The sequence below is a fragment of the Acomys russatus genome, chromosome X (genome assembly GCF_903995435.1).
Source record: "Acomys russatus chromosome X, mAcoRus1.1, whole genome shotgun sequence".
NCBI lineage: Eukaryota > Metazoa > Chordata > Mammalia > Rodentia > Muridae > Acomys > Acomys russatus.
In genome coordinates this window covers 94305518-94332420 of record NC_067169.1, presented here as the reverse complement: position 1 = coordinate 94332420, position 26903 = coordinate 94305518, and the positions used below count along the sequence as shown (strand labels likewise).

Below are 26903 nucleotides of genomic sequence, written 5' to 3'. Positions count from 1 at the left end.
GTGCAACTTCTTAGCTTTTTATCTCTCAAAAAAGTTTCTTTTCTACTTACTTTTTTTCTTCCCACCCTCTTCTTTTCCCAGATAGCTTACTCCGCCCCTAGCCCGCACCACCTACTCTGCCTCGCGGGAGGCTTCCCGCTTCTTCTCCCGCCCCACCAACCCTATCTGCCCGCCCTCCTCAGGTTCAGAAACCTCCAATCAAGAGCGCCGAAGGTGTCGCCCCGGAGCGCCCCGCCCTCCCTATCCACCTCTTTTACCCCCCGTGTTCCCTCCCCCAGCCCCCCCACCTCAAGTCCGGCGGACTCGGGGGCTTCAAGATCTTGGCGCTATGAAAAGTGTCTGCCCAGGCACTTCCGGTAAGAGCGCAACGGCGCGAAGCTGCCCACGGGACCGTTAAGAAAGGGGTGGCTGACGGTGAGGGACCCCGGTGAGGAGGGTGCTGGCAGGGAAGGGGTGCGGGAACGGGAATCCGGAGCAAGCTGGCCAGAACAAGCGTCCGTCCCGGGCGCTTCAAGCCGCCCCATGGTGAGTCGGCGCCCCCGCCTTGGCCGCTCGGGTCCTCCTCTCCACCCCCCACTCGGCGAGGGTGACGCCGCCTCTCCACAGGCGCCGCGTGACCGGAAGTGGCGCCATCTTTAGCCTCTTGTGCTATTGACAATAACAAGCCTTGGCTCGCTCCCCCTCCCCCTCCAGCCCTGCGTCTCCCCTCCCAGAGAGAGGGAGAAAAAGAGGAGGAGCTGCAAGCTTCACTGGCTCCCTGAGTCGCTCCTGCAGAAAGTGGGGGAGAGAGGCCCGGAAAAGCAGGGGAGGGGGGACGGCACGGCCGATTACCTGTCTGCCTCCTTCGTTCCCCCCCCCCCCCCCGCGTCTGCTCACTGCTGGTGTCAGCCTATCTGCCTTCCCAAGCCCTCCCATTCCCCCCGGTGTGCCCCCCCACTACTTTGCTTCTCGTCCTCTGTGTTTCTCCTCTCTTTCTTCCCTTCCCCCTCCAGCATTGGCACCTCTCCTACACGCACGCAGGCACATGAACGTAGGTTTTTGATGCTCCTCTGCCTGTTGACCCGGCTATTTTCATGTTTCCAACAGGTTTTTCTTCCCCCAATCCCTCTGCTGCTTCTGCTGCTGCTCAGGAGGTCAGATCTGCCACTGATGGTAATACCAGCGCCACTCCGCCCACCTCTGCCAAGAAGAGAAAGTTAAACAGCAGCAGCAGCAGCAGCAGCAGCAGCAGCAGCAGCAGCAGCAGTAGCAGCAGCAGCAGCAGCAGCAGTAGCAGCAGTAACAGTAGTAACGAGAGAGAAGACTTTGATTCCACGTCTTCTTCCTCTTCCACCCCTCCACAAAGCAGAGATTCGGCATCCCCTTCAACCTCGTCCTTCTGCCTCGGGGTTCCTGTGGCCACTTCCAGCCACGCACCGATACAGAAGAAGCTGCGTTTTGAAGACACCCTGGAGTTTGTAGGGTTTGATACGAAGATGGCTGAGGAATCTTCCTCCTCATCTTCCTCATCCTCGCCAACTGCTGCAACCTCGCAGCAGCAACAGCAGCAGCAGCAGCAGCAGCAACTTAAAAATAAGAGTATATTAATTTCTACTGTGGCTTCAGTGCACCATGCAAACGGCCTGGCTAAACCCTCTACTACGGTCTCTAGCTTTGCTAACAGCAAGCCTGGCTCAGCTAAGAAGTTAGTCATCAAGAACTTTAAAGGTAACCACGGCCCAGAATCCATAATCCCTTACTAAGATGACACTTGAGCAATCACATGCGCTCATGATGTTAATATATTAGACAGTGTAGAGGGCGCCTAGTATTTTATGCGTTATCAGTGAGTGGAAGGGAGGGCTCTTTTTTTTCTGGGGTGTTTGTGTCCTTGCTCTGAAGCACATTCTTGAGTGTTCCCGTGCAATGTTTTTGTGGTCTGTCTTCTCAACCCATTATGTCTATAATTGTTCCATGCAACATTGACAGTATAATTGATCTGTATTTGACAGGTAAGAAACTTGTCTTCTAAAGAGGTACATTTCAGGTGCATAGCGAGTCTTAGTACTACTGAGATTTTTGTTTTTAATGGGCCACACACTTACCAGTCCCTAAAAATGCAGGTAGCAAATATGGTAGTTTCATGTTTAAGTGAGATTTACGGTTAGTTTCTTAGTGTGGAGTACTGTATTTGTGAAAATAGTAGTAGTTTGTGCAAAATCTTTTGGGTTTCTGCATTTCTTCCCGAAGGTAAAGTCAGAAAATGAAAACTACTGTGTATGCACAGAAGTAGTAACTCTATCACTAGTCTAAAGATGGACACAGTTAACTACGTCTTTCCTCATTAAAATGGGCTTTAAAGTATTGACCTGCAGCTATTAGAAAATGTGTGTGTACTGTTGTGTTTGAGATTACTGATTGGGAGTGTGATGAATGCAACAATGAAAATATAAACTCAGGTAAGTTCTTACGTAGTGAATGTGTTTGGTTTTCTGATTTTTTTTTCCCACCATTCTCAGCAGGTAATAGATGTTGTTGTTGTTGTTGTTATTATTATTATTATTATTATTATTATTATTATTATTATTATTATTATTATTATTATTTGGTTTTTCGAGACAAGAGTCTCTTGGTGTTAGCCTTGGCTGCCCTGGAGACGCTACAATGTTTAAACATAAGGAAGTGAATGAATGAACTTAAGGTACCAGATCAATTCTTTGTAGCTAGTTATGAGCTGGAGGAGAATTGGTTACTTTGTGCTTGTGTTTGAAGTGTTGGTGTGGAAAAGGCACTGTGCTATTTGTCTCAAGCAGGGGCTTGTAGTATTGTAAATTACCCTTTCTTTTTCGGTGCCCCTCTTTCCAGCCTCAGGCTCTCCAGAGTGCTATATTCTGATTTATTAGTGGAGTTTTCTAAGGCAAATATGAACTGTATTAACAGATTCATTCATTATTTCAGTTAAAGACCACTGAGTTAATAGGGAAGGATTTTAGGAGCTGTGGTCCTAATTGCATTTGCAAATTGATTTCAGAGACTTTGTTTTTCTTTATCCTGAAGGCATTAAGGCATTTGGAGTCTTTTAATTAGTTTAACTTATGCTAGTGAATGAAGAAGGTTAAAGTCTAGATTAAGATTCTCTACATTCTGAAAATGCTGCATAGGTTCTGGAGTCATTTGGGTGTTTGGTTCTTTTAAATTAAATTCTGTTCCTTTAAAACATTTCTGTGATTGATTGCTGCATACATTAGAGAGTCAAACAGACCTGAATTGGAATCCCAGCTTTGCCATTGACTAGCTATATGGGTGACCTTGGGCAAGCTTACCAAATGAATTCAGCCTCAGTTTCTTCATTTGTAGAGGTGCTAATATTCACTATGGGCATTTAGTTGTTGGGACAATTTCTAAGAAGTTTCTAAAATACTTTTCAAATAGCACATACTCAATATTTTAAATCTTCCCCACAAGATTTATGTCAACTTTGGTTTTACACATGATAAAACAAAAACAAGGTCAGGACTACTATTTTTATCTGCCTTTTTTTTGGGGGGGGGTTGTTTTGTTTGAGACAGGGTTTCTCTGTGTAGCCTTGGCTGTCCTAGGCTCCCTTTGTAGGCCAGGCTGGCCTCGAACTCACCTCAATCCACCTCCCTCTGCCTCCCCAGTGCTAGGATTAAAGGCATGTGCCACCACCACCTGGCCCTATCTGCCATTCTTGAATTTTTATTTTTGAAGCAATATAAACAATAGGAGAAAAAAAACCCTTACCTTCAATTTTTATAAGTGAGTCAAAATTACTTAACAGTACTCTGGCCTTTTAAATTTTGTTTATACTGAATTTTTAAATACCATAGTTAGTAACTTTAATAAGGAGGTATTAAAAAGATCCTAAAACAGCAATGTTGTTCTATTTTATGGTTCTTTAGTTACTGTATACTGAATATTTTTCTAATAAGTTTTTTAATATTATTTAGATAAGCCTAAATTACCAGAAAACTATACAGATGAGACATGGCAAAAGCTAAAAGAAGCAGTGGAAGCTATTCAGAATAGTACCTCAATTAAGTACAATTTAGAAGAACTCTACCAGGTATGTATAATGTAAACCAGATTTGACTAACATAAGTTGAGATGAGGCACGCTTGTATTTTCCTTTCTTTGAAGGTTTATTTGTGTGTGTGTGTAGGGGGGAGAAAGTGTGTATGTGTTAGTTTACATCTGTGTCACAGCACACATGTGGAAGTCAGAGGACAAGTTATAGAAATTGGCCTCTTTTCCACCTTACGGGTCCTAGGTGTCAGACTGTGGCTATCATGCTTGCTCGGAAGCACCTTTACCCAGTGAGCCATCTTGTTGGACCTGATTTAGCTGCCATTTGGTTGCTGGGAATTGAACTTGGGTCCTCTAGAGAAACATGGCAGTCCTCCTAACTGCTGTGCCGTTTCTCCAGCTACCCCTACCTCTTTTTTGTTTTTTATTTATTTTTTCTTTTTTGAGACAAGGTTTCTCTATGAAGCCCTGGCTGTGGTGGACTTGCTTTGTAGACCAGGCTGGTCTCCAATTTACAGCAAGCCACCTGCCTCTGCCTCCCAAGAGCTGGGATTAAAGGTGTGCACCCCCCAGTCTGCCTCATTTTTAATGGTAGCTGTTTGCATTTTTATTGAGCTGCTTCCATTTCCTTGTCTACAAGACACCTCTTACTCCAGAAATAAGCAGTAGGTGTAGCTCTACATCTTAGTTTGAGGTTCGTGTTTATTTTTCCTGATTGAAAAACGGTGTTTAGGGGCTGGAGAGATGGCTCAGAGGTTAAGAGCACTGTCTGTTCTTCCAGAGGTCCTGAGTTCAATTCCTAGCAACTACATGGTGGCTCACTACCATCTGTAATGAGATCTGATGCCCTCTTTGACCTGCAAGTGTACATGCAGGCAGAGCACTTGCACAATAAGTAAATAAAAAAAAACTGTTTACTTGAAATGGTATAATATCACTGGTAGGTGCTTATTCAGACTTCTTAGTAGTAGTAGTATTTTGTTGTTGGTTTTTTGAGACGGGGTTTCTCTGTGTACCAGCTCTGACTGTCCTGGAATTTGCTCTGTAGTCCAGGCTGGCCTGGAACTCATGGATATCCACCTGCTTCTGCCTCCCAAGTGCTGGGATTCATGGCATGTGCCACCACCGAGGGCCTATTTTTTGTTTTGTTTTTTCTTTTCTTTTTTTTTTTTTTTTTTGAGACAGGGTTTCTCTGCCTAGCCCTGGCTGTCGTGGACTCACTTTGTAGACTAGGCTGGCCTCGAACTCACGGTGATGCGCCTGCCTCTGCATCCCTAGTGATAGGAATAAAGGTTTGCACCACTGCCTGGCCTTTTTATTTTTATTTTTTATTTTTTATTTCTGAGATAAGAGTCTCACTATGTACACCTGGCTGTCCTTGAACTGTGTTGACCAAGCTGGCCTCACTGAGCTCTACTTGCCTCTGTATTCCAAGTACTGGCATTAATTTGTACCTGGCCTATTGTCTTTTTAAAAACAGTACTTTAAATGATAATTGTTTCTGAATTTTATAATTACGTTTCCTAACAACCTTGAAATTCTTTGAGAATGAAGCTGTGCATCTCAATATAGATTATTATCAATTATAAGATGTTACTTATAGCATACTTAGAATTCTTAACAGTTTTGATAACTAGCTGTTGGTTTCTCCAAATTTAATTGCTGTCACCTGTTCATGCTTATTTTGTTGTGTTTTAAAGATTTATTTTAATATATATGGGTATTTTGCCTTCATGTTTATCTGTATACCATAATGTACAGTGTTTTTGGATGCCAGAAGCACACATTAGATCCCCTTGAAACTGCAGTTACATGTAGTTCTTAGCTATCTTGTGAGTTCTGGGAATGGATCTTGGATCCTCTGCAGGAGCAGCAAGTACTGTACTCTTAATGATTGAGCCAACCCTCCAGCCTTGTTGTTGGTTTTTTTTTTCCCCCCAGACAGGGTTTCTCTGTGTAGCCTTGGCTGTCCTAGAACTCTCCTTGTAGACCAGGCTGGCCTCAAACTCACAGTGATCCACCTGCCTCTGCCTCACTAGTTCTGGGATTAAAGGCGTGTGCTACCACCATTGGGCCAGCCTTGTTTTATTTATTTATTTAATTTTGTTTTTGTTGTTGTTGTTTGGGTTTTTTTTTTTTTTTTTTTTTTTTTTTTTTTTTTTTTGAAACAGGCTTTCTCTGTGTAGTCCTTGACTCACTTTCACACGCTGGCCTTGAAACTCACAGTGATCTGCCTGCCTCTGCCTCCTGAGTTTAAGTGATTAAAGGAGTGAGCCACCACGCCTGGCCATATTTTTTTTGTAATGAGTCATTAGTACTGTCACTAATCATTTTTAAGTGTATAATCTCACAATGAAGGTCCTTGATAATTTTGGTCTTTTGGAAGCAGAGTTTGCTACATGTTCTTGTGTGACAAAACTTTTCCTGGGGTGCTGCAATGCACACACCTACTCACCCCAAAGAGGGAGCCCATAATGGACCAAAGTATGGATACTACCACAAAAGTCCTACATGGTTAATCGATGAGTTTTATTGGGGTTACTTACAGGAGTGTATGAGTGAGAGGTTACTTACAGGAGCAGAAATGTCTCAAAGACAGCTGTATCACTTAAAGCCCACCCAGCCTGTGTGACAGACAGCTCACCGAGCTGGGAATCTGGAGCACATGGCACAGGCTTCAGGCCTTTCAGCAGACTAGAGAGTGTTCTTTCCAGGTACTTCATTTGGTCTGAACCCCTTCCTGGGAAGCAAGTTTGCTCTCTGGAGTCTTATTTGCAACTCCGCTTTGCTCTCAGGGGTTTTCAGCTTTTGTTGTGCATTCCAGTTAGTTTCAGGGGTTTCCTGAAGTTATTTTGAGTTGTTTACCTTCCTGCTTAAGGAGCTTCCTGAGAGATGGAATGGCGAAAACTTAACATAACAATGGGGAGAAAGATAAAAACAGCTTAAGTTTCATTATATGGTTGATTTCTTGCCTGCAAATTCTCAGCGCTTTATTCTATGTGTAAAAAATTGTTCTATCCTTTTTTTCCCCCAAAGATAATTTGTAGTTTATTGCTATATGTTACTGAATTTTTGCAGTATGTTTTAATTTTTTGTGAGGAAAGATCTTATTCTGTATAGTCCAGATAGTCTTCAGATTCAGAGTTTAGATTTTTTTTTTCAGAGTTCAGATTTTTATGTTCACTCTTGAATGCTGAGCTTACAGACATGTTACTGTACCTGGTTTCTTTTTTTTTCTTTACTTTCCGTTTTTTTGTTTTTTGTTTTTGTCGGGGGTGGGGGGTGGGGGGAGGTCTTTGAGACAGAGTTTCTCTGTGTAAAAGCTCTAGCTGTCCTAGACTTACTTTGTAGACCAGGCTGGCCTCAAACTCACAGAGATCCACCTGCCTCTGATTCCCAAGTGCTGGGATTAAAGGCGCGAGCCACCGCTGCCTGGCTTCTTCTTTTCTTTCTTTCTTTCTTTCTTTTTTTTTTTTTTTTTTTGAGACAGGGTCTCATATATAGCCTTAGCTGGCCTTGAACTCACTATGTAGATCAGAAAGAAAGAAAAAACGCTTGAAAAATAATACCTAACTTAGCAGGCCTATGACAAGAGTTCTGCACCTTGGTGGAAATTCTTTCTTACTGTTTTTGTTAATGAAACATTTACATTCCATTTTTTGTATATGTATTTTCTCTTTTTTCAAACAAATTGTTAGGGTGGGTTTTGTGTTTTTAATATGATATATGGGCTTTGGAGGATAGAGGCTGTGATTTGGAGGAATAAGGGCTAAAAGCTTTCTAAATGTTTGTATTTTATGCCTGACTACCTTCGAAGGTTTTAAGACCCCGTGTTTACACCCTATCTTTTCTCACTCCTGTTAAACAGTCTCCCACGAGCTATACTACTTCTAGTCTACTACTTTCCAGCTAAGCTATATAAGAAGCTCAGCATAATTTGTTGTTATTGTCATTTTCATCACTCTATCCATTTCTCTCTGGGTCTTTGGGAGACTTGGAGATTTTCTTAACTTCTCTCTCTGATTATGGCTGTGTCAACATTTAGCTTACACTACAGTTTACTCATCATGGTTTTCATTCTAATAGAAGCCCTTTCTAAAATGCATACACTTTGATCACATAGTCATAAGTTATTTCACTCTGTCATTAAGCAAAGTCAAAGAGACAGGATATACACATAGAGTATTGATGTAGTGATAGTCAGTGTAGTGTGATGGGTGGAAGCATTAGGCAAATCTGTGGCAGGGAGAGGAGTTACCTTATTTGGGGGGAGTGGTACCCAGTTGAATATTAACAGAAAATGTATGGTCGGTATCTTGTGTGAGAGGATAAATAGATGTATCAAGAACTTTTATGAGATAAAGGAGAACACAGAAGGAAGTAGTAGGATAAATAGTAGTTTCTCTGAATTGAAGTATCAGAAGAAGTAGGGAAAGTAGAAAAGATGAAATATATATTGTCATATTGACAGCCCAAGCAGGAAATGAGAAATGCTTGGGAAAATGAGTCAGCCATTCAAAAAGAACACAGGTACAGTAACAAGAAGTACTTTAAAGGAAGGAGGAGGGCACCCGTCTACGACCAATGTGACTAGAGGAGCACATGAAATAAATAACTGCACCCTTAGGCATTTGTGACCTAACCCTAGGTTACTGGACTATGACTGAGTCTTTTTCAGGGGAAACTCAATTTTCCATGGCTGCTAAATCTGATTGGTCTACAGTCTCCTGTTGAGGCTTGATGGCTTCTTTCCAGGGGAATAAGTAGGTTCCTTTTGAAAAAGCTTTATTAAAAATGTGATCACTGGACTTCATTCTAGCAATGTGACTTCCCAGCTACATATTTACAAAATTCCCGGCAGACCAACAGAATTTAGAGCCCCACCCTGGTTTCTTTTACTGGGATATTTGTCTTCTCTTGTGAGAAAGGATTCTTGTTGTTACACTTGAGCCATTACCAATTGTGGAGTAAGTAACATACCTGTTTTAAACTTGAAAGGCTTTTGATATACATAAGAAGAAACACAGATTTGAGGATAAATTTAAGTACTCTAATGAAGTAAAAATGCATTCATTTTTGTTGTTCAGAGTATAGAATCTGTGGCCTCAAGATGGTTAGGCAAGTGTTCTACCACTAAGCCTAACTTGTAACCCCTATGTTCGACTATTTGTAAACTGAAACATAGGAGAAAATTTCGTAATGTTTAATTGTATCATACTAATTTTAGTACTGTAAGCAATAATTTCCAATTTATTGTATTCTGGAAAATCCAAGGAACTATAAATAAGTTTAAATGAGTTGTTCCTGGCACATCTCATATATAAACAGGCAAGATTATTTTTAAATTTAATGGCATTCTGCTTATGAAAGTTAGTATCATTTGTAGCAAGAGAGCTTTTGTAGTTGTTTCTCTGAATTGGGTATCCTCACAGGGTAGAACTTCATATGATTCCCTTCAGCATCATAAACACACAAATCTGGCTAGGTGTGTTGGCGAATTCCTATAATTTCAGCACTCTACGAGGCAGAGGCAAGCCTAGTCCCAGCCTCTCTCTCCTGAGTGCTGGGATTAAAGGCGTGTGTCACCATGCCCAGCTACGAAAAGGTTTTTGACCCACATTGGTGTATATATTTGTAGTTGTTTTAGAGGGCGTGTGTGTGTGTGTGTGTGTGTGTGTGTGTGTGTGTGTGTGTAACTAAGGTTTTCCAGGCTAGCCTCAAACTTGTCCTCCTGCCTCAGCCTCCTGACTTGATGCCATGCTTTTTTAAATTAACAAATATGTTATTTTCAATGAGGTGGTAGAGCATAATAACAAAATAATGGCTTCATGTGATAATTGAGACTGCCCTCCCCACTCTATCCTGTCCTAACTATGTTTCATCTTGCAGGCTGTAGAAAATCTTTGTTCCTACAAGATTTCTGCAAATTTATATAAGCAGCTGAGACAGATCTGTGAGGACCACATCAGATCACAGATTCATCAGTTCAGAGAATATCCTTTTCAAAACAGAATATGTATTTCAAGATTTATTTAATTTTATGTATATGAGTGTTTTGTTTGCATGTACACCTGAATGACAGGAGAGGGCACCAGATCCCATTGCACCATGTGATTGCTGTGAATTGAACTCAGGACCTCTGGACGAGCAGCCAGTGCTCTTAATTGCTGAGCCATCTTTCCAGCCCTCAAAACAAAATATCTCTTTTCTTTTTCTTTACTCCTTACCTCTCACTGCTTAGCTGGGTTTGAAATGGAATGCCTATGGTGGTAGATATATTAGAGTCAAAATCTACACGTGTAGTATTTAAATAAAAATTATTTACACTTTTTCTTTATGAGACAGGCTCTGTGTAGCCTGGCTGACCTGGCCTCAAATACACAAAGATCCACCTGCCTCTGCCTCCTTAGTGCTGGGATTAAAGACTTGCACCACCGTGCTCAGCTAAAATTTGTTGTTAACTGTCTGTCCTGGCAGATTTCCACTTGAAGGATATCTTAAATAAAAAACATACTGATGACTTATGTTTAAGACTAGATTTAATGGTAGTGTAAGGGGGAAATCTAATTTGTTTCTGCAGTTTAAAAAATAGAATTAATGTATAATTTAATTTCATTTAGTATATGGAGTAGTCTGTATTTAAAACAAATAATGGTTTTATATTACATGTATTATATGAAATACTTTAAAATATCCTTAACACCTGTCTCATGGATTCATTGGATAGTGTTCTTTTTCTAAAAAAGATTGATAGATGCTGGCAAAATCATTGTAGGCAAATGGTAAGTTGGAAAATAACACTATATACTTCATTTAAAAAAAATTCAAGTGCTAGAGTGTTTTGACAGCTGTGTTGAAGGAACTGGGATATTGCTGAGTGATACCTTAGGTTGCGTCCTAGCACCTTATAGTAACAGCAACAAAACTCTATAACCAGATTGGGCATCATAGAATTGGGAGTTCCAGCATTTGGGAGGCTGAGACCAAAGCATTGTACATTCCAGGCTATGAGCTACATAGCAAGACCTTGTAGCAACAGAAATAGGTGAATAAAATAAAAGCTTTGTAATATACATGTATGAAAATGGTATAATGAAATTATGTAATGTAATTAATATACATATATGAAAGTAGTGTAATGAAACTCATTGCTTTGTGGTGTTATTACACTATTTAAAAACTAAAATTAGGTAACTAAGGTCTTTATAATTGTTCTTTTTCTAAATTTAGAAACTTAAGTTTTGCTTATTTTTTTTTTCCTTTTAAAACTGCAAATTATAGGTAATCCAGCATAGGTAAACCAGCATTTAAGAATTACTTTGAGACCTGGCTCAGTGGCGCACGGCTTTAATCCCAGTACTCTGGAGGCAGAGGAAGGCAAATCTCTGAGTTCAATGCCAGCCTAGTCTACAAAGAGAGTTCTAGGACAGCCAAGGCTATTACACAGAGAAGCTGCTTTGAAAAACCAACCAACTGACCAAACAAACAAAAGAATTACTTCCATCCTTGAGTCTTTGTTGTTGTTGAGGGCCATTTTTGATTTGAGATTGTATCTGTCTTACTCTGTATCCAGACTAGTTTGAGCTTACTATGTAACTCATGCTAGCCTCAGATTCATGGTAATCCACCTGCCCCAGCCTCCTGTATGCTGGGGATTATATGTATCAGCCATCACTCCTGACTTCCTTTCTTTTTCTGACTTATTTATTTTTGGTTTTTCTATTTATTTATTTTATTTTATTTTTTGTTTTTCAAGACAGTTTTTGTGTAGTCCTGCCTGCCCTGGACTCTTGACCATGCTGGCCTTGAGCACACAGATCTGCCTGCCTCTGCCTCCCTGAGTGCTGGGATTACAGATGTGTGCCACTGTGCGGCTGCTGAATTACTTATTGATTCAAAATTATTTCTCATTAAAATTGCATCTTCTATCAGTTTTACTTGGCAGTATTCCTATATAATATTTGGTTACTTGTTGTTATTTTAGTTTAGATAATCACACAAATTTTTTCTTCCTCCCTAGTCTGCCATTAATTATTCTTTATATTAATACAAATAGAAATCTTTAAATCCACATCCTACCCACTAAATGCCACGAGTCCAGCTTAAGGCAGCTTTATGCCCTATTATTGCTGCAAAGGAAGAACTAAATGTACCTTGGAGTCTCTTTTTTTGTTTGTTTGTTTGTTTTTCTGAAACTGGATCTCACTGTGTTAGCACAGGCTGCTCTGAAACTCAATATCCTCCTGCCTTACTTAGCCTCCTGAATGCTGGGATTACAGTCACACACCTATGCCTACCTCCAGTTACTTAAGTAGCAAAGGTGTCAGGATCATTTTAATTCTCTGTTCTCTAGAAACCACAAGAAGGATTGGTAGAATAGTTTAAAGATAAATCTATAGCAGATATTCTCTCAGCTAGATGTATTAGTTTGCATGTTGGATCCTAGTAGTCTGTTTATATAAAACCTTTCAAATTCTCATTTTATTAAGAGCTCATACTACAGTTTCAAATTTACAAAAATTTCTCGAATTTTTTTTTTTTTGTTTGTTTGTTTTCTTTTTATTTGACAGATAATGATCAGGAGCATTTTCTTGTTTCTGGATAGAACTTATGTTCTTCAGAATTCAATGCTACCCTCCATTTGGTAAGGATGCCAGAAAATTATTATAAAAAATTTTATTATGTCATAGTCTTAATTATTATATAAAAGAACAAGCTATGTCAGAATATTCTCATTAAAAAAATCACATTTGGGTTATAGCCTTTTTTTTGTGTTTTCTTTCTTTTTTACCTGCTCTAATATAGCAGACCTAACTTTCCCTCATAATCTATGAAAAAAATTTTTGTTAGTTAAGAAGATTAAAATTTACTCTAGAATTTCTGTGCCAAAATCTTGTTGTTGATGATGATTAAAATTTTTCTCTTTTTTCTTGTAAATACATACTTAAAATCTGTTTGTTCATAATGATAAGATAGTACCATGAATTGGTCCCTCACCAAGTATATAGCATGTACCTATAGTCATGATTGAAATTCACGGACCTTAGAGTTCTGAAGCCGGTCAATAAATAATCAAATAAGCCTCTCAATGCCAGTATAGTAAAAATTATTTTATGTTTTTGAAGTAATTTTATTTTTGATTTGGCTAAAAAAAAAAGAAGATAGCAGGATTGAGCTTCAGCTCTCATTAAAGATAAAACAGGTTTCCTGGGTGCTTTAGTCTAATAATGTTATTTAAAATGAAATGTGGATTTTATCCTTTTTAAATCACTGTTTCAAAGCCTGAGGCCCCAGTTAGCATGTGATAAAGTTAACTCAACCTGTACACCTTGCTATTGCCAGTTTAGATGATACCTTTTTTGTTTTTAATTTTAGGGACATGGGATTAGAGTTATTTAGGGCTCATATTATAAGTGATCAAAAAGTCCAGACAAAAACAATCGATGGCATCCTTCTCTTGATTGAGAGAGAGCGGAATGGGGAAGCAATTGATAGAAGCTTACTTCGAAGCCTTTTAAGTATGCTGTCTGATTTGCAAGTAAGTTGTACTTAACACTCACAGCACTCCCTACAAACCTAATTTGTGTTCCCAGTCTGATGTTTGAGATCCACTGAGTGCTGTTCAAACACTTCAGATGGAAGTCATTCAGTAAATATTTAATGAATAAACAAATACTTAGGGTTTTTTCCCTCCTCCTAGATTTACCAAGACTCTTTTGAACAACGATTTTTGGAAGAAACTAACCGGCTTTATGCAGCTGAAGGTCAGAAGTTAATGCAAGAAAGAGAGGTATTTAAAAATTATATTTAGTAAACTCACTGTCTCTTATGATAGACATTACATTGTAGAACAGAAACTTCCCTTTGTATTTATATTCCCAACATTGTAATTCTCTTCTCTCACTTAGGTGCTCCTTTCTTTTCTCTCTCCTTAAAGGCCAGAATTCTGGATCATAAACTCTACCTCTAATTTTACATATGATTCTACCCTGTCAAATTTGACGGGGCTGTTTCCCGGATCTTTTGGACTTGACATTTTCTGAATGCTTTAAGGGGAGGAAAACAATAATGTAAAAAACTATCTTTGTAGGTTCCTGAGTATCTTCATCATGTTAATAAACGCCTAGAAGAAGAAGCAGACAGACTTATTACTTACTTAGATCAGACTACCCAGTAAGTATTACATGCTTAGCTTAATAGTCTTAAAACTATTGGTAAAATACTTTAAGCATCTTAAACATGTAACAATTTTCAGGTATGATATATTCTTTAACAGTTTTCATAATGTAAACTTCAAGTTATTATCTTCTCTAGCTAATTAGATTTAATCAAGGATTTTATTATTGTTTGGGTGTGTGTTTAGTGTGTGATTTTAAAATAGTATTAGAGGTTGATGGGATCTTTAAAGCCTTTTTTGGTGTTTTTGAGGCAGAGTTTCACTAAAATCCAGGCTGACCTGGAACGCATGGTCCTCTTTGCCAGCCTCCTAACTTCTGGGATTATAGGCATGCACCACCATGCCCGGCTTTTAAAAATCTTTAGACTGATTAAAATTCAGTGAGTGGGTGTTCAGAGAGAAACTGCTTCTTTACTTTCTAAATCTTACCAACCAAGTGGTTCCATTAAGCAGCATAGATAACTGTTTTACCTTCTTAGTAAAAAGCAAAGAAACTTGGGACAAAGCTAGGCACAGAGAGACCATGGAGATGGTTGCTTTGAGCAAATTCTGAAAGGCACATTATTTTTCTTCCTCTAGGCATTATGCAGAGTAAATTTTTGAGCAGTATTAAGTTGACACATCAGATAGAAATGGCAAAATCAATGTAAAGTGAGATGCTTACTTTGTTTACTCCAGAAGCTGTAATTTTTAGAAGGTCAAATCTCAATAATTCTCTCCCCTCCCCCCCCTTTTAGGAAGTCACTAATTGCTTCTGTTGAAAAACAACTTCTAGGTGAACACTTATCAGCAATTCTTCAGAAAGGTAAGATATTCCTAGGCCTGGAGAGACGGCTCATGGGTCAAGGGCACTTGTTGCTCTTACAGAGGACTCAAGTTCAATTCGCAGCCCCCACATGACAGCTCACAGCCATCCAGAATTGCAGTTTTAGGGGATCTAACACTCTCTATGATCTGTGGGTATCAGGCATGCACATAGTACACATACATGCATAAAAACCTTCATACACATTTAAAAAAAGCCCTAAGGTTACCATCAAGTCTGTTCAGAAAGTTCAGAAGATTTAAATGAATATTATTTCTCACATGTGCCATCCTTGTCTTAATCAGTGGTAGGGTTATGCTTTCAGAACTGTTTGGCTCAGTCATTTAAGATTAATAGTGAAAAGACTGCTTACTATCAACAGTGCATCATAGAACCATCAGAAAGGAAAGAAGAATGCTTTGTGGATTGTTTTTGTGTCTAGCACAGTTTGATCAAAATTCTATCAAAGAATTTTGAGACTCATTAAAACAAAGTTTATTGGGGGAAAACTAAAACTGAATATTGACAAGTCTTTCCCAAGTCCACTGTCAACTAAATTTTCTGTAGTTGCCAATTACCTGGCTGAAAGTGGAACTGAGAGGAAGAGGTCTGCTAACTAACACCAGTAAGGAAATTGGGCTGGGTGGAGTGGATCTGTGAGAGAACATTTTAATATATGTGGTTTGCCCTGAGTTCATTCCTCAATAGTACAAAGCAGAAAGTGAAACAATGGGAGTCTCATTATGAAAGGACATAATAAAGTAAGGTTTTCCTTGTGTTTCAAACTGGTGTGTGTGTGTGTGTGTGTGTGTGTGTGTGTGTGTGTGTGTGTGTGTGTGTTGTTGCTGTTTCAAACTGGTATGTGCATGTAAGCCAAGAACTTCTAAATCTTAATGATCTTACAGGATACCCTGAGTTATAATCAGATATATTCTAGTTATAGTTCAGACCAGGATCACAACGATAATTTCAATTTACATTTTCGTTAAGTGAATGGCAGTATTTTATTCACTTTTTGATTCTCATATTTTAACACCAAATATTTCAAACCAGGTTTAAATAACCTCCTTGATGAAAACCGAATTCAGGATTTGTCTCTCCTGTATCAGCTCTTCAGTAGAGTTCGAGGTGGAGTTCAGGTACTCTTACAGCAGTGGATTGAGTATATCAAGGTATGAACAGTCGCCTGTTGACTTTTCTCTTAAATGCTTTCTAATTATATGCCAAGAGCATCAAAAACCTCAATTATTTTTAAGGAAGGAATTTTTAAAAATTTATATATTTATTATGTATACAGTGCCTGCCTGCATGTGTGCTTGCAGGCCAGAAGAGAGCATTAGATCACATTATAGGTGGTTGTGAGCCACCATGTGGTTGCTGGGAATTGAACTCAGAACCTGGAGGAACAGTCAGTGTCCTTAACCTCTGAGCCAGCTCTCCAGTCCGGATTTTTTTTTTAAATGAAAAATTGGGAAGTCAGCCTGAGATCAGTAGCTGTATGGCATATCAGGAATAAAGCTTGAGTGATGTTTGGAATTTCTAGCTCTAGGACTTAAATCATGGGACATGAGAAGTAACGGTTAAATTAAAGACCTATTCTTACAAGTTTGAATCACAAATCCTTTCTTCCCTTCTTCCCTCCCTCACTTTACCTCTTTCCCTCACCACATTGCTATTTTTAAAAGTACAGATCTGACTTCCTTAATAAGAAAAAGCTCCTAGTGTCTTCTAATAGCACCCATTAGGATACCATGTACCCAACAGCAACTCATTATTTTTGTTTATGAATAAATATTTATCTGTTTAGGGTTTTCTTTTTCTTCAGAGACAGCTGTACCTTTTTATGATTGTTCAGTACATGTGCCAACTTAGAATATGATTTGGTGGGCTGGAGAGATGGATCAGTGGTTAAGAGCACTGGCTGTTCTTCCAAAATTCCTGAGTTCCACTCCCAACAACCACGTGGTGGCTCACAGCCATCTATACTGAGGTCTGGTGCCTTCTTCTGACAGACAGGCATACATGCAGACAGAATATTATATATATAATGAATAAATAAATTTTAAAAAGAATGTGATTTGGTGGTTGTTTTCATTGTAAATATCAATTACCATAAAAATATTGCCATTTTCATTTTTAGGCTTTTGGAAGTACTATTGTTATTAACCCTGAAAAAGATAAAACCATGGTTCAAGAATTGTTGGACTTTAAAGATAAAGTTGACCATATAATTGATACCTGCTTTCTGAAAAATGAAAAATTTATCAATGCCATGAAAGAAGCATTTGAAACATTCATTAATAAAAGACCAAATAAACCAGCTGAACTGATAGGTATGTTTCACAGTCTTTTTCTGGATGTATGATGTTCTTTTATTGATAAACTCTTAGGTAAAATCATATTGTACCCATTCCTGGTTTGTTTGACGTTGCTTAGCTAGGGATAGCAAGTCTGAAAAGTATCTCTAAGGGAATGGCTCTTAAGTTAAAGTCAAAAAAAGAAAAAAGAAAAAGTCCTTCAAGCTAAACAGCTTCTCAAAAGTCTTCATGTCAAATACGACATAAATTCTTTGTGAGATAGAACATTGGGTACCATTTACTTTAGTAAGTTTGACTCTGCTTTCCAAGCCTATAGTGATTTAGAAATGGGACAGGATGCTGTTTTCTAAAGGTCTCCATTTAGAGCTACAGGAAAAGGGCAGCGTGGAATTACCAATGGAAACAGATTAAAAGTCCAGGATGAAAAACAAATCTAAAAATACAGGTTTATAGAGTATGTAATGTGTTGCAGCGCTTCTCACGGTTCCCACACACATACTCATTGCTGTTAGGAGAACAAGTACCCTAGGAAAGTAGGTCCTCTCCTGAAAGGAAGGAGGTGGATTTGGTTGAAATCTAACTTTATCGATATTTAAACATTGTATAAATTGTACCTTCTGCTCTATTTTAGTTTCTGGTTTATTTAAATAGAAAAGTAATGTTTAAGAATGCTGACCATGAGCCGGGCATGGTGGTGCACGCCTATAATCCTAGCACTTGGGAGGCAGAGCAGGCGGATCGATGTGAGTTGGAGGCCAGCCTGGTCTACGCAGTGAGTCCAGGACAGTCAGTACTACACAGAGGGGAAAACAAAAGAATACTGACCATCTATATAAAATAGAAAACTTAGAGACTATCCATGTTTTCTGATGACTTTGTCTACCCCCATACAGGGCTGCTTGGAGCCTCTACCGTGACCCATCTGTACCTCAATTTTAAGTTTTTTTCTTTCTTTTTTAAACTCCGAAGTACTAGGCTTTGAACCTAGAGCTCTACACATGCTAGGGCACAGAGTTACATGTGCAGCCCTTCCATATCCCATTTTGATGTCATTATGTTGGAAAGTATACTCAGCCTGGAGTCAGAGTTAATGTATTTAAGTTGTGGTATTTATTAGTCCTCTGGTGTTGTCAAGTTAACTTAATCTCCACTGTGTTCAAGACTTTATAAAATATATCTATATATAGCAGAAATACTGAAAAAGTATTTTATAGTCCTTTTTGGGTATAAGTAGTAGTGGTAAGTACCTTTTAGACACCCATGGGCATTAAACAACAATGCCTTTTCTCCATTTTAGCTAAGTATGTGGACTCAAAACTTCGTGCAGGAAACAAAGAAGCTACAGATGAAGAGCTTGAGAAAATGTTGGATAAAATAATGATTATATTTAGATTTATCTATGGTAAGTGTTGATTACTATTTTCATAATTTTCTTTTAAAACAAAGTACTTTTAAGGCCGGGCATGGTGGCGAACGCCTTTTAATCCCAGCACTCGGGTGGCAGAGGCAGAGGCAGGCGGATCACTGTGAGTCCAAGGCCAGCCTGGTCTATGAAGCGAGTCCGGGACAGACAAGGCTACACAGGAAACCCTGTCTCAAAAAACAAAACAAAACAAAACAAAAAGTGCTTTGAGCCAGTCATACTGCTAGCACCTGCAATCCAGAATTCTGGAGGCTAAGGCAGTATAGATTACATAGTATGCAGGTCACATAGTGAGTATCAGGCCAACACAAGGTCAGCATAGCAAGACCCTGTCTCAAAACACACAAAACAAATAAAGCATTCTTACAGGAACTATAACCTTTCTATAACCTGGAAAGACTGGGAGCTACAGGTTGCATTTTATTCATTGTATATTTTTAATTTCTTAAGAATAGTTGAGGAAGTCGGGCAGGGTGGTGCACGCCTTTATTCCCAGCACTCGGGAGGCAGAGTCAGGCATATCGCTGTGAGTTCAAGACTAGCCTCATCTACAAAGCGAGTCCAGGTCACCCAAGGCTACACAGAGAAGCCTTGTCCTGGAAAAAAAAAAAAAGAGTAGTCGAGGAATGTAACTTGTGCTTTGGCCTTTCAACTATTGAGAACATGGGATTTTACTGCTTGTTTTAATCTGTTTTGGTGCTAATAGTACCAATATACAAAAGGTTTTTTTCTGAAGAAAAGTTAATACGGTCTTAATTTTTCACAGTAAAGACCTTTAGAAATGTCTGGCACAGACATGGACCTCCAGTGTTCTTGAGTTTAATAAACTTGAATAAGATGTATGAAGTTAAGTAACTTGGAGTGTGGTGATTAAGCCTTTTGAGGCCATTTTGTTACAGCTTGTAATATCATGAGTGTTAATATTTTTTATTTAATATAGGCAAAGATGTTTTTGAGGCCTTCTATAAGAAAGATTTAGCCAAACGCCTATTAGTTGGTAAGAGTGCATCAGTAGATGCTGAAAAATCAATGCTGTCCAAACTGAAGCATGGTATGTTTGCCACTCTTTCTTATTTCAGTTTTTCCTTTTTTACTATTTGAGGGAAATAATGGATTATTTGTACTCTAGTCATTGATTGCTTCTCTTGTCAACCATTTTATATACACATGATGAAAATATAAACTGAGAGAATGGGGAAGACGGCTCAGTGGGTAATAGCTTTGTGTACAGCATGAGTTTGAATCCCTAATACCCATGTAAAAAGCCAAGTGTATGAATATGTATATAACCTCAGTGGCTAGGGGTGGGGGTGGGTGACAAGAAGGTCTTTGGGTACTAGCCTAGTGCTAAGTTCAATGTGAGACCCCATTTCAAGGAATAAATTATAGAGTGTGGTAGAGCAGTACAGCCATCATTCACTGGATTCCACATGCGTGGTACCTATACCTGTTCACGCTTACACCCTGACCCTCAACCCACATACAAAACCATTAATTAAGTGAGGTTATAAGGGTCCTTGCTTTTTGTTGATATCCATAATTGTTGGCTTGTTTTCAAAATAAAGAATTATTGTTCTGTTTATTTGTACAAAAAATTCCAACTAAAGCCGGGCGTGGTGGCACACACCGTCAATCCCAGCACTCAGGAGGCAGAGGCAGGTGGATCCCTGTGAGTTTGAGGTCAGCCTGGTCTTCAAAGCGAATCCAGGCCAGACAAGCCTACACAGAGACCCTGTCTTGAAAAAACCAAAGCTAAACAAAACAAACAAAATCCCTATTATATTATACCTTAAAATGGATAAGATTGCCATAGGATTAGAGAGTTAACCTCTGAATTACTAGGGCACTCACTATGGGGTAAGATTTTCTTCTTATTATTACAAATAGTTACAGATCATATTTTGTGCCCAAGTAGGTTTTACATTTTATTTTGTGACTTTTAAATTCTTTGTTGTTTTACCTTGAAATATAAATATGTAAACATCTTTAATAGAATGTGGAGCTGCTTTTACCAGTAAGCTTGAAGGGATGTTTAAAGACATGGAGCTTTCTAAAGACATCATGATTCAGTTCAAACAGGTAAAAGTGAGTTAAACCCTTACTAATTCTTGGAACTTAAGGATATTTAAATTGTGTTTTTATGGCAGTTTGTATTGAAGAGGATAAGTAGAACCCTCTATTTGATACAAATACTTAATAGCAACTTAAACAGTACAGTAGAGGAGAAAGGTCAGCCATGAAATGTAACTGTATTTGACCTACTTCAGGATAAGACAGATAAAGGTTTGTATTCGACTAAAGTTAGTGTCAGTGTAGTTACTGCTAGACAGGAAGAACAAGGCTTTTCTAATCAGTTGGGGATTTGCGTGTTCACAGTTTGTAATGGGGAGAGAGGTAGGTGATTATGGGTGGGGTTCGTTTTTTGGGGGGGGTTGTTATATGATATCTCTGGAGACATTTGGGGTGAGAATTTGGATCTATAGTTTGAAGAATATTTTAAAAACATAACCAGATTTAGTTGTGTAACTGCAGTCCCAGCTGCCTTGGTTGCAGAAATAATAATATAGTTGATACCCTGTCTCAAACAGCAGCAGCAACAGCTAGGCGATAGTGATGGCAAATTAGATTTTTATCTCTCAGTCTCAGTAATGACTTCTTGATCACTATATTAAATGTGGTAAGTAGAACCGAAAAACTTGAGAAAGTTCAGGGTCAGCAGGTTCATGAATCTTACAGTAGTCGCAGAATAGGATTGATCTGCCTTGCCCTTTCCCCTTCTTCTTCCTTTCCCACTTCAGGTCACCACCTTCAAACAGGGAATGGAGCAGTTGAAAAACCAGAGACTTGGGCTGGCTGGTGGGGTGAGGAATGGGAGTTGCTGCAAGGTGTTCCAGTTCATGTAGGGGGTCTCCAAAGGTGGGGACTAAAGGTAGCAGTGGGGGAAAAGAAGAGATGCTATAACAGCCTAGCTCTATGTGAGAAATTGAGCTAATAATGCTTAGAATGTTTTCATGGGAGTTTTGTATGCCACTCTATCAAAACAGCCACCTGTGTATTTTTCTCCTGTGTTTTCTCTATCCTTTCTTTCAAGCATTACTAGTTGCCTTTATTTTCCAGATGGTCAGTATTCACATATATTTTTAGTATAAGGAAATTCTTAAATGAGTCAGTATTATGATATGACATATACGCTTTCATAATTTCAGTCTTTGTGTTGATCTTCTTATAGTATATGCAGAACCAGAATGTACCTGGAAATATTGAATTAACTGTGAATATCCTGACAATGGGTTACTGGCCAACATATGTGCCTATGGAAGTCCATTTGCCCCCAGAGGTAAGAGTAACTGTTTCAGACTTAAGATATAGGAATAGAAACCACACTTTCCCCCCTGCTTTCCGTTTGAAAATATGTGCCTTTTAAAGGCTTAAGTCAGCAAACATAACAAAATAAGAGTTTTAATATTTTATTCTTTTACTTCAATTTCCAACTGCCTTGAGCACATTATTAATGAAGGATAGATTCCTAAATTTAGTGCTATTTCCCCCAGTTCTTCTATTTCTTAGTTTATGACCTCTTAGTCTTCCTAGCTGTCAAAAAATGTTGCCCAAATTTCACCTGAAGCAGGATTGGTGACAAATACATGAGTATCTTCTTAACACCCTGGAAACTATCCCACTCAGGATCAGTACCTAGAAGGCTGAATAAAGGAAGAGACTGACTGGTTATAGAAAGAATCAGTATGGTGAATACAAAGAGAAAGAGCAGAGCTTGAAGTTTAGGAAAGGCTCACATGTAGTATAGTAAGAAGAGGAAACTGAGCAGGGCAGTGGTGACGCACGCCTTTAATCCCAGCACTTGGGAGGCAGAGGCCTCTGAGTTCAAGGCTAGCCTGGTCTACAGAGGAAGTTCCAGGACAGCCAGAGCTGTTACACAGAGAAACCCTGTCTTGAAAAACCAAAGGGGGGTGGGGGAGGAAACTGCAAAAGAAATTTGGGCAGAAGCAGCAGTGAGAGAAAGGAGTCAGCAGAGTGTAGAAGCCAAAGTCATCAGAGGTGAAAGAATGCTTCATTGGGCAGAAGAGATCAAACAGCGTAAAGATCACCAAGCCCTGCTACTTTGGGTAGTTAGATTTTTTTTCACCTTATATATTAATCTATTTATTTTTAATTTATGTGCATTGGTGTTTAGCCTGCATGTCTGTCTGTGTGAGGGTGTCAGCTCTTGGAGCTACAGTTGTGAGCCACCATGTGGTTGCTGGGAATTGAACCCAGGACCTCTGGAAGAACAGACAGTGCTCTTAACCACTGAGCCATCTCTCCAGCCCCCTCACCTTATATTAAATTGTTCGATTCCTCCTGGATATAATCGTGAAAACTATTAGAAGTTATTTTACAGGGGGTTAAGAGTGATAAGAGGGGAGGTCACTGAGGTGGCCCAGGAGTGAAGCCACTTGCCACCAAGCTTGTATTCTGACTTCAGGTCTCTGGAACCACATAATGGAAAGAGGGAACTGACTCCTGAAAGTTGTCCTCCGACCTTCACTGGCATACTATGGCATGCACACCTCACCTTACACACAAAATACATGAGTTAAAAAAAAAAACAAAAACAAAAAGCCCAATAGTGCTAAGGGTTGTATTGCATTTGCAGCTTAAAGAAGCACTTGTTTTATTTGCTCTAGATGGTAAAGCTTCAGGAAATTTTCAAGACATTTTACTTAGGCAAACACAGTGGCAGGAAACTCCAGTGGCAGTCAACTTTGGGACACTGTGTGCTAAAAGCCGAATTTAAAGAGGTAAGTGGATATTCCAAAGTTTTAAGTTCTGACTTAGTCTTTATATGGAAGCCATGTCCCTTGGTTTGAATGTTCAAGCTGCTATTTTATGAGTATGTCCTTGATGTCTGTATGACAACAGTAATAGCTTTTTACAGTTTTGGTTGTATGTTAAGATGGTCACCGTTTCAACAATGGAGTTGGCCCTTCTCTAAAATTGAATAGTTTACTGTCTTGTTAAAAATCATAACAGAGACCCGGGCGTGGTGGCACACACCTTTAATCCTGGCACTTGGGAGGCAGAGGCAGGCACATTTCTGAGTTTGAGGCCAGCCTGGTCTACAAAGTGAGTCCAGGACAGCCAGGGCTACAGAGAGAAACCCTGTCTTGAAAAAAAAAACAAACAAAAACAGTAATCATAGGGTGAAAGATTAAGGCAAACAATGTCCATCTTTAAAAATTCTACAGATGTTCATGACTGATCGGAATCAAGTCAAATTCCATTTGAAAGTGGGGCATAGTGGCGCGGGGCTATAATTCTACCACTTGGCAGATAGAGGCAAGGAGATTGGGAGTTCACGGTATATATTTGGTTACAAAGCAAGTCTAGCCTAGGCCACATGAAACCCTGTCTCAAAAATATATTCAGAATAGTAATTTCTTTCTGTTTATGATTGTCTATAATGACACACAGGGCTGAGTTATTGTCTTTACTTTGTTCTGTTTTAATAAGGATTATAGAAGACCTATTAATAGGCTAACTAATCTTTCACCCCATTTTCTTTAGAATCAGACCTGAACCTTGCACTGCACATTGTATTGCCATCTGACGCAAGGTTTGGGATAATGTTAATCTTCTGGGCTTCTTAACTCACTAACTAAAAATGGTTTCCTGTCAGAGATCATTACTTTTTGATTAATTTTTCATATGTTTTAAAAAACAGGCTAAATTGCTTTTTTTCCTCAACAGGGCAAAAAAGAACTTCAAGTGTCTCTTTTTCAAACCCTGGTGCTGCTAATGTTTAATGAAGGGGAGGAGTTCAGTTTAGAAGAGATCAAGCAAGCTACTGGGATAGGTTTGTATTGTGTCTGTCAAGTAGCAAGCATTTGTTCTCTACTGTGTGCAGTCACTGTGTTCAGAGCTCTGGAAGGTACAAAGGAATAATGCTCTCCTCTACTTTTTTCTGTACACTGTTTTTTTTTTTTTTTGGCCTGGATTTCTGAGAGATTGCTTCCACTGAAACCAGGCTTACGGATCCTTGTGAGGAGCTATGTGGACACTGGGAATCGAACTCGGGTTCTCTGGTTTTCTGCTAGAACAAGCAATGTTCATAACCACTGAGCCATCTCCCCAGCCTCTCCTGTACTTTTGTACAAAAGATTTATCTATTTGTTGTGAGCCTATATGACTGTGTCTATACCATACACATGCCGGAATCTGTAGAGGCTAGAAGGGGACATTCTATCCCATGAAACTTGAGTTAGGTGGTTGTGAGTCACTGTTGTAGGTGCTAGGAACTGACCCCTGGTCCTCTGCAAGACCAGAAAGTTTTTTTCAACAGTGAGCGTTTTCTCCGGCCCCCTCCTCTGTATTCTTAATAATTTTTAAACCAGAAAGTACAAGTATGTGGTGCTAACACGAACTGTGTGAAGAATTAAAGCAAAACAAGTAATCATTGTGAAAGGAAGCGGGACGAGTTAGAACTTCAGATTGTGATTGGAGAGAAGGCAGGCATATATATGAAAGAAAGGAAATGGTGTTAGAAACAACTTGAAAACCTGAGTGGGTAGGAAACATGAAAAGTTTGGTGGTACCTTAGAATGGCGAGATACAAAATTCAGTAGGTAAAACTGTATAGGTAGACTTTTGAATATTGGTGAAGCCTGTGCTATAGTGACTCAAATAAGGAAATAACCTATTTAGACAACTTATTTTGCATTATAAGCTACTAACCAATAAATAATTAACCATTATTTCTTCAGAGGATGGAGAATTAAGGAGAACACTGCAGTCACTAGCCTGTGGCAAAGCTAGAGTTCTTGCTAAAAATCCAAAGGGCAAAGATATTGAAGATGGTGACAAATTCATTTGTAATGATGATTTCAGACACAAACTATTCAGGATAAAGATCAATCAAATCCAGATGAAAGAAACGGTAAACCTTTGCTTTCTCCTAGTCCAACTATATTGGGTTTATGTGTGTTACAGATTAAAAACTACATTACATGCTTGAGTGTTTTTACCTACATGTATGTCTGTAGCACATCAGGCCTGGGGCCCATAGGTGAAATGAGAATATTGAGTCCATTGGAGCTGGAATTGCAGATGGGTGTGAACAGCAGCTACATGGGTGCTGGGGGACCTAACCCACATCTTCTTAATTTCTAAGCCATTTTCCAGTCCCATCCTTTGCAGTTTATTTTTCTAATGCTGCCATTTCTTTTTTTGTTTGTTTGGTTTTTTTTTTTTTAAATTTGAGGCAGGGTTTCTCTGTGTAGCCTTGATGTTCCAGGCCTTTGTAGACCAGGCTGGCCTCAAACTCACAGTGATCCGCCTACCTCTGCCTCCCAGAGTGCTGAATTATAGGCGTGTACCAGCACACCTGGTGTGCCTATTATCTGACCAAATACATTTCATTTTAGATTTTTTTTTTTGAGACCGGGTTTCCCTGTGTAATAACCCTGACTGTTTTGGACTTTGCAGACCAGGCTGGCCTCAAACTTACATCAAACTGCCTGCCTCTGCCTCCTGAGAGTTTTATTATTGTTGTGTTTAGGAGTAAACATAACAGTTGACAATCGACAGAAGTGTTAGGTAGTTTTTTTTTGTTTTTGTTTTGGTTTGGTTTCTTGGGCTTTTCTTGCATTGCGAAGGTTAGAATACAGGACCTTGTGTGTTCTCCCAATGAGTTATTTCCTTAGCCTATCACTTTAATTTTATATTTTGTTTTCTTCCTTTTTTAAATTGTGACACTTTACTGCTTGCAGTGTTTCTTGCTCATTTAATTCCTCACTACCCTCTCCCCCTCTTGCCTGTCTCCTCCTTTCTCCCAAATAGTTGTCAGTGTCTCTCTCTTGCACACATCCTCTTATTTGCACAGCAAGTACTTTGACTAAATGAGTCTACAACTGCACGTCCCCTTCCACTGTGCCCCGCAGGCCCCAAAGGTGGTAATTTCTCTTGTGTTATATTGCTTTAATTGGCACAGGAGACTATGATTAAAACAGAAAGGAGCTATATTTGTCAAGTATTTTTTCCCTTGGCTCTGTATATATAAGATCCCATTTAGATAAGTCAGTGCCTTTAGAAAAGTAATTGTTATGTCTGTAATGTACAGTTTGTGTTAATAATTAAGTTTGACTAAATTTGAAAATT

At 39.2% G+C, this 26903-nt stretch overlaps 1 protein-coding gene across 5 annotated transcripts in view; it reads left to right on the top strand.

Moving 5' to 3' along the window:
• Positions 1 to 215: 215 nt before the first annotated feature.
• Positions 216 to 26903, top strand: part of Cul4b (cullin 4B) — a 30355-nt gene continuing 3667 nt past the window's right edge. Inside the window, exons 1-20 of one of the 5 annotated variants that reach the window (XM_051142542.1) lie at positions 216 to 356; positions 1087 to 1707; positions 3951 to 4066; positions 9916 to 10019; positions 10739 to 10808; positions 12597 to 12670; positions 13402 to 13564; positions 13727 to 13816; positions 14117 to 14199; positions 14941 to 15008; positions 16062 to 16180; positions 17149 to 17341; positions 18624 to 18728; positions 19690 to 19800; positions 20743 to 20828; positions 21548 to 21610; positions 21979 to 22086; positions 23435 to 23548; positions 24498 to 24603; positions 25511 to 25683. In XM_051142542.1, coding sequence (XP_050998499.1) covers positions 329 to 356; positions 1087 to 1707; positions 3951 to 4066; positions 9916 to 10019; positions 10739 to 10808; positions 12597 to 12670; positions 13402 to 13564; positions 13727 to 13816; positions 14117 to 14199; positions 14941 to 15008; positions 16062 to 16180; positions 17149 to 17341; positions 18624 to 18728; positions 19690 to 19800; positions 20743 to 20828; positions 21548 to 21610; positions 21979 to 22086; positions 23435 to 23548; positions 24498 to 24603; positions 25511 to 25683 — 2595 coding nt within the window. In that variant the 5' untranslated portion in view covers positions 216 to 328. Of the gene's footprint in view, positions 357 to 843; positions 924 to 1086; positions 1708 to 3950; positions 4067 to 9915; positions 10020 to 10738; positions 10809 to 12596; positions 12671 to 13401; positions 13565 to 13726; positions 13817 to 14116; positions 14200 to 14940; positions 15009 to 16061; positions 16181 to 17148; positions 17342 to 18623; positions 18729 to 19689; positions 19801 to 20742; positions 20835 to 21547; positions 21611 to 21978; positions 22087 to 23434; positions 23549 to 24497; positions 24604 to 25510; positions 25684 to 26903 lie in introns of those variants that run through there. The other 4 variants (XM_051142541.1, XM_051142546.1, XM_051142545.1 and 1 more) reach the window with 4 other exon arrangements.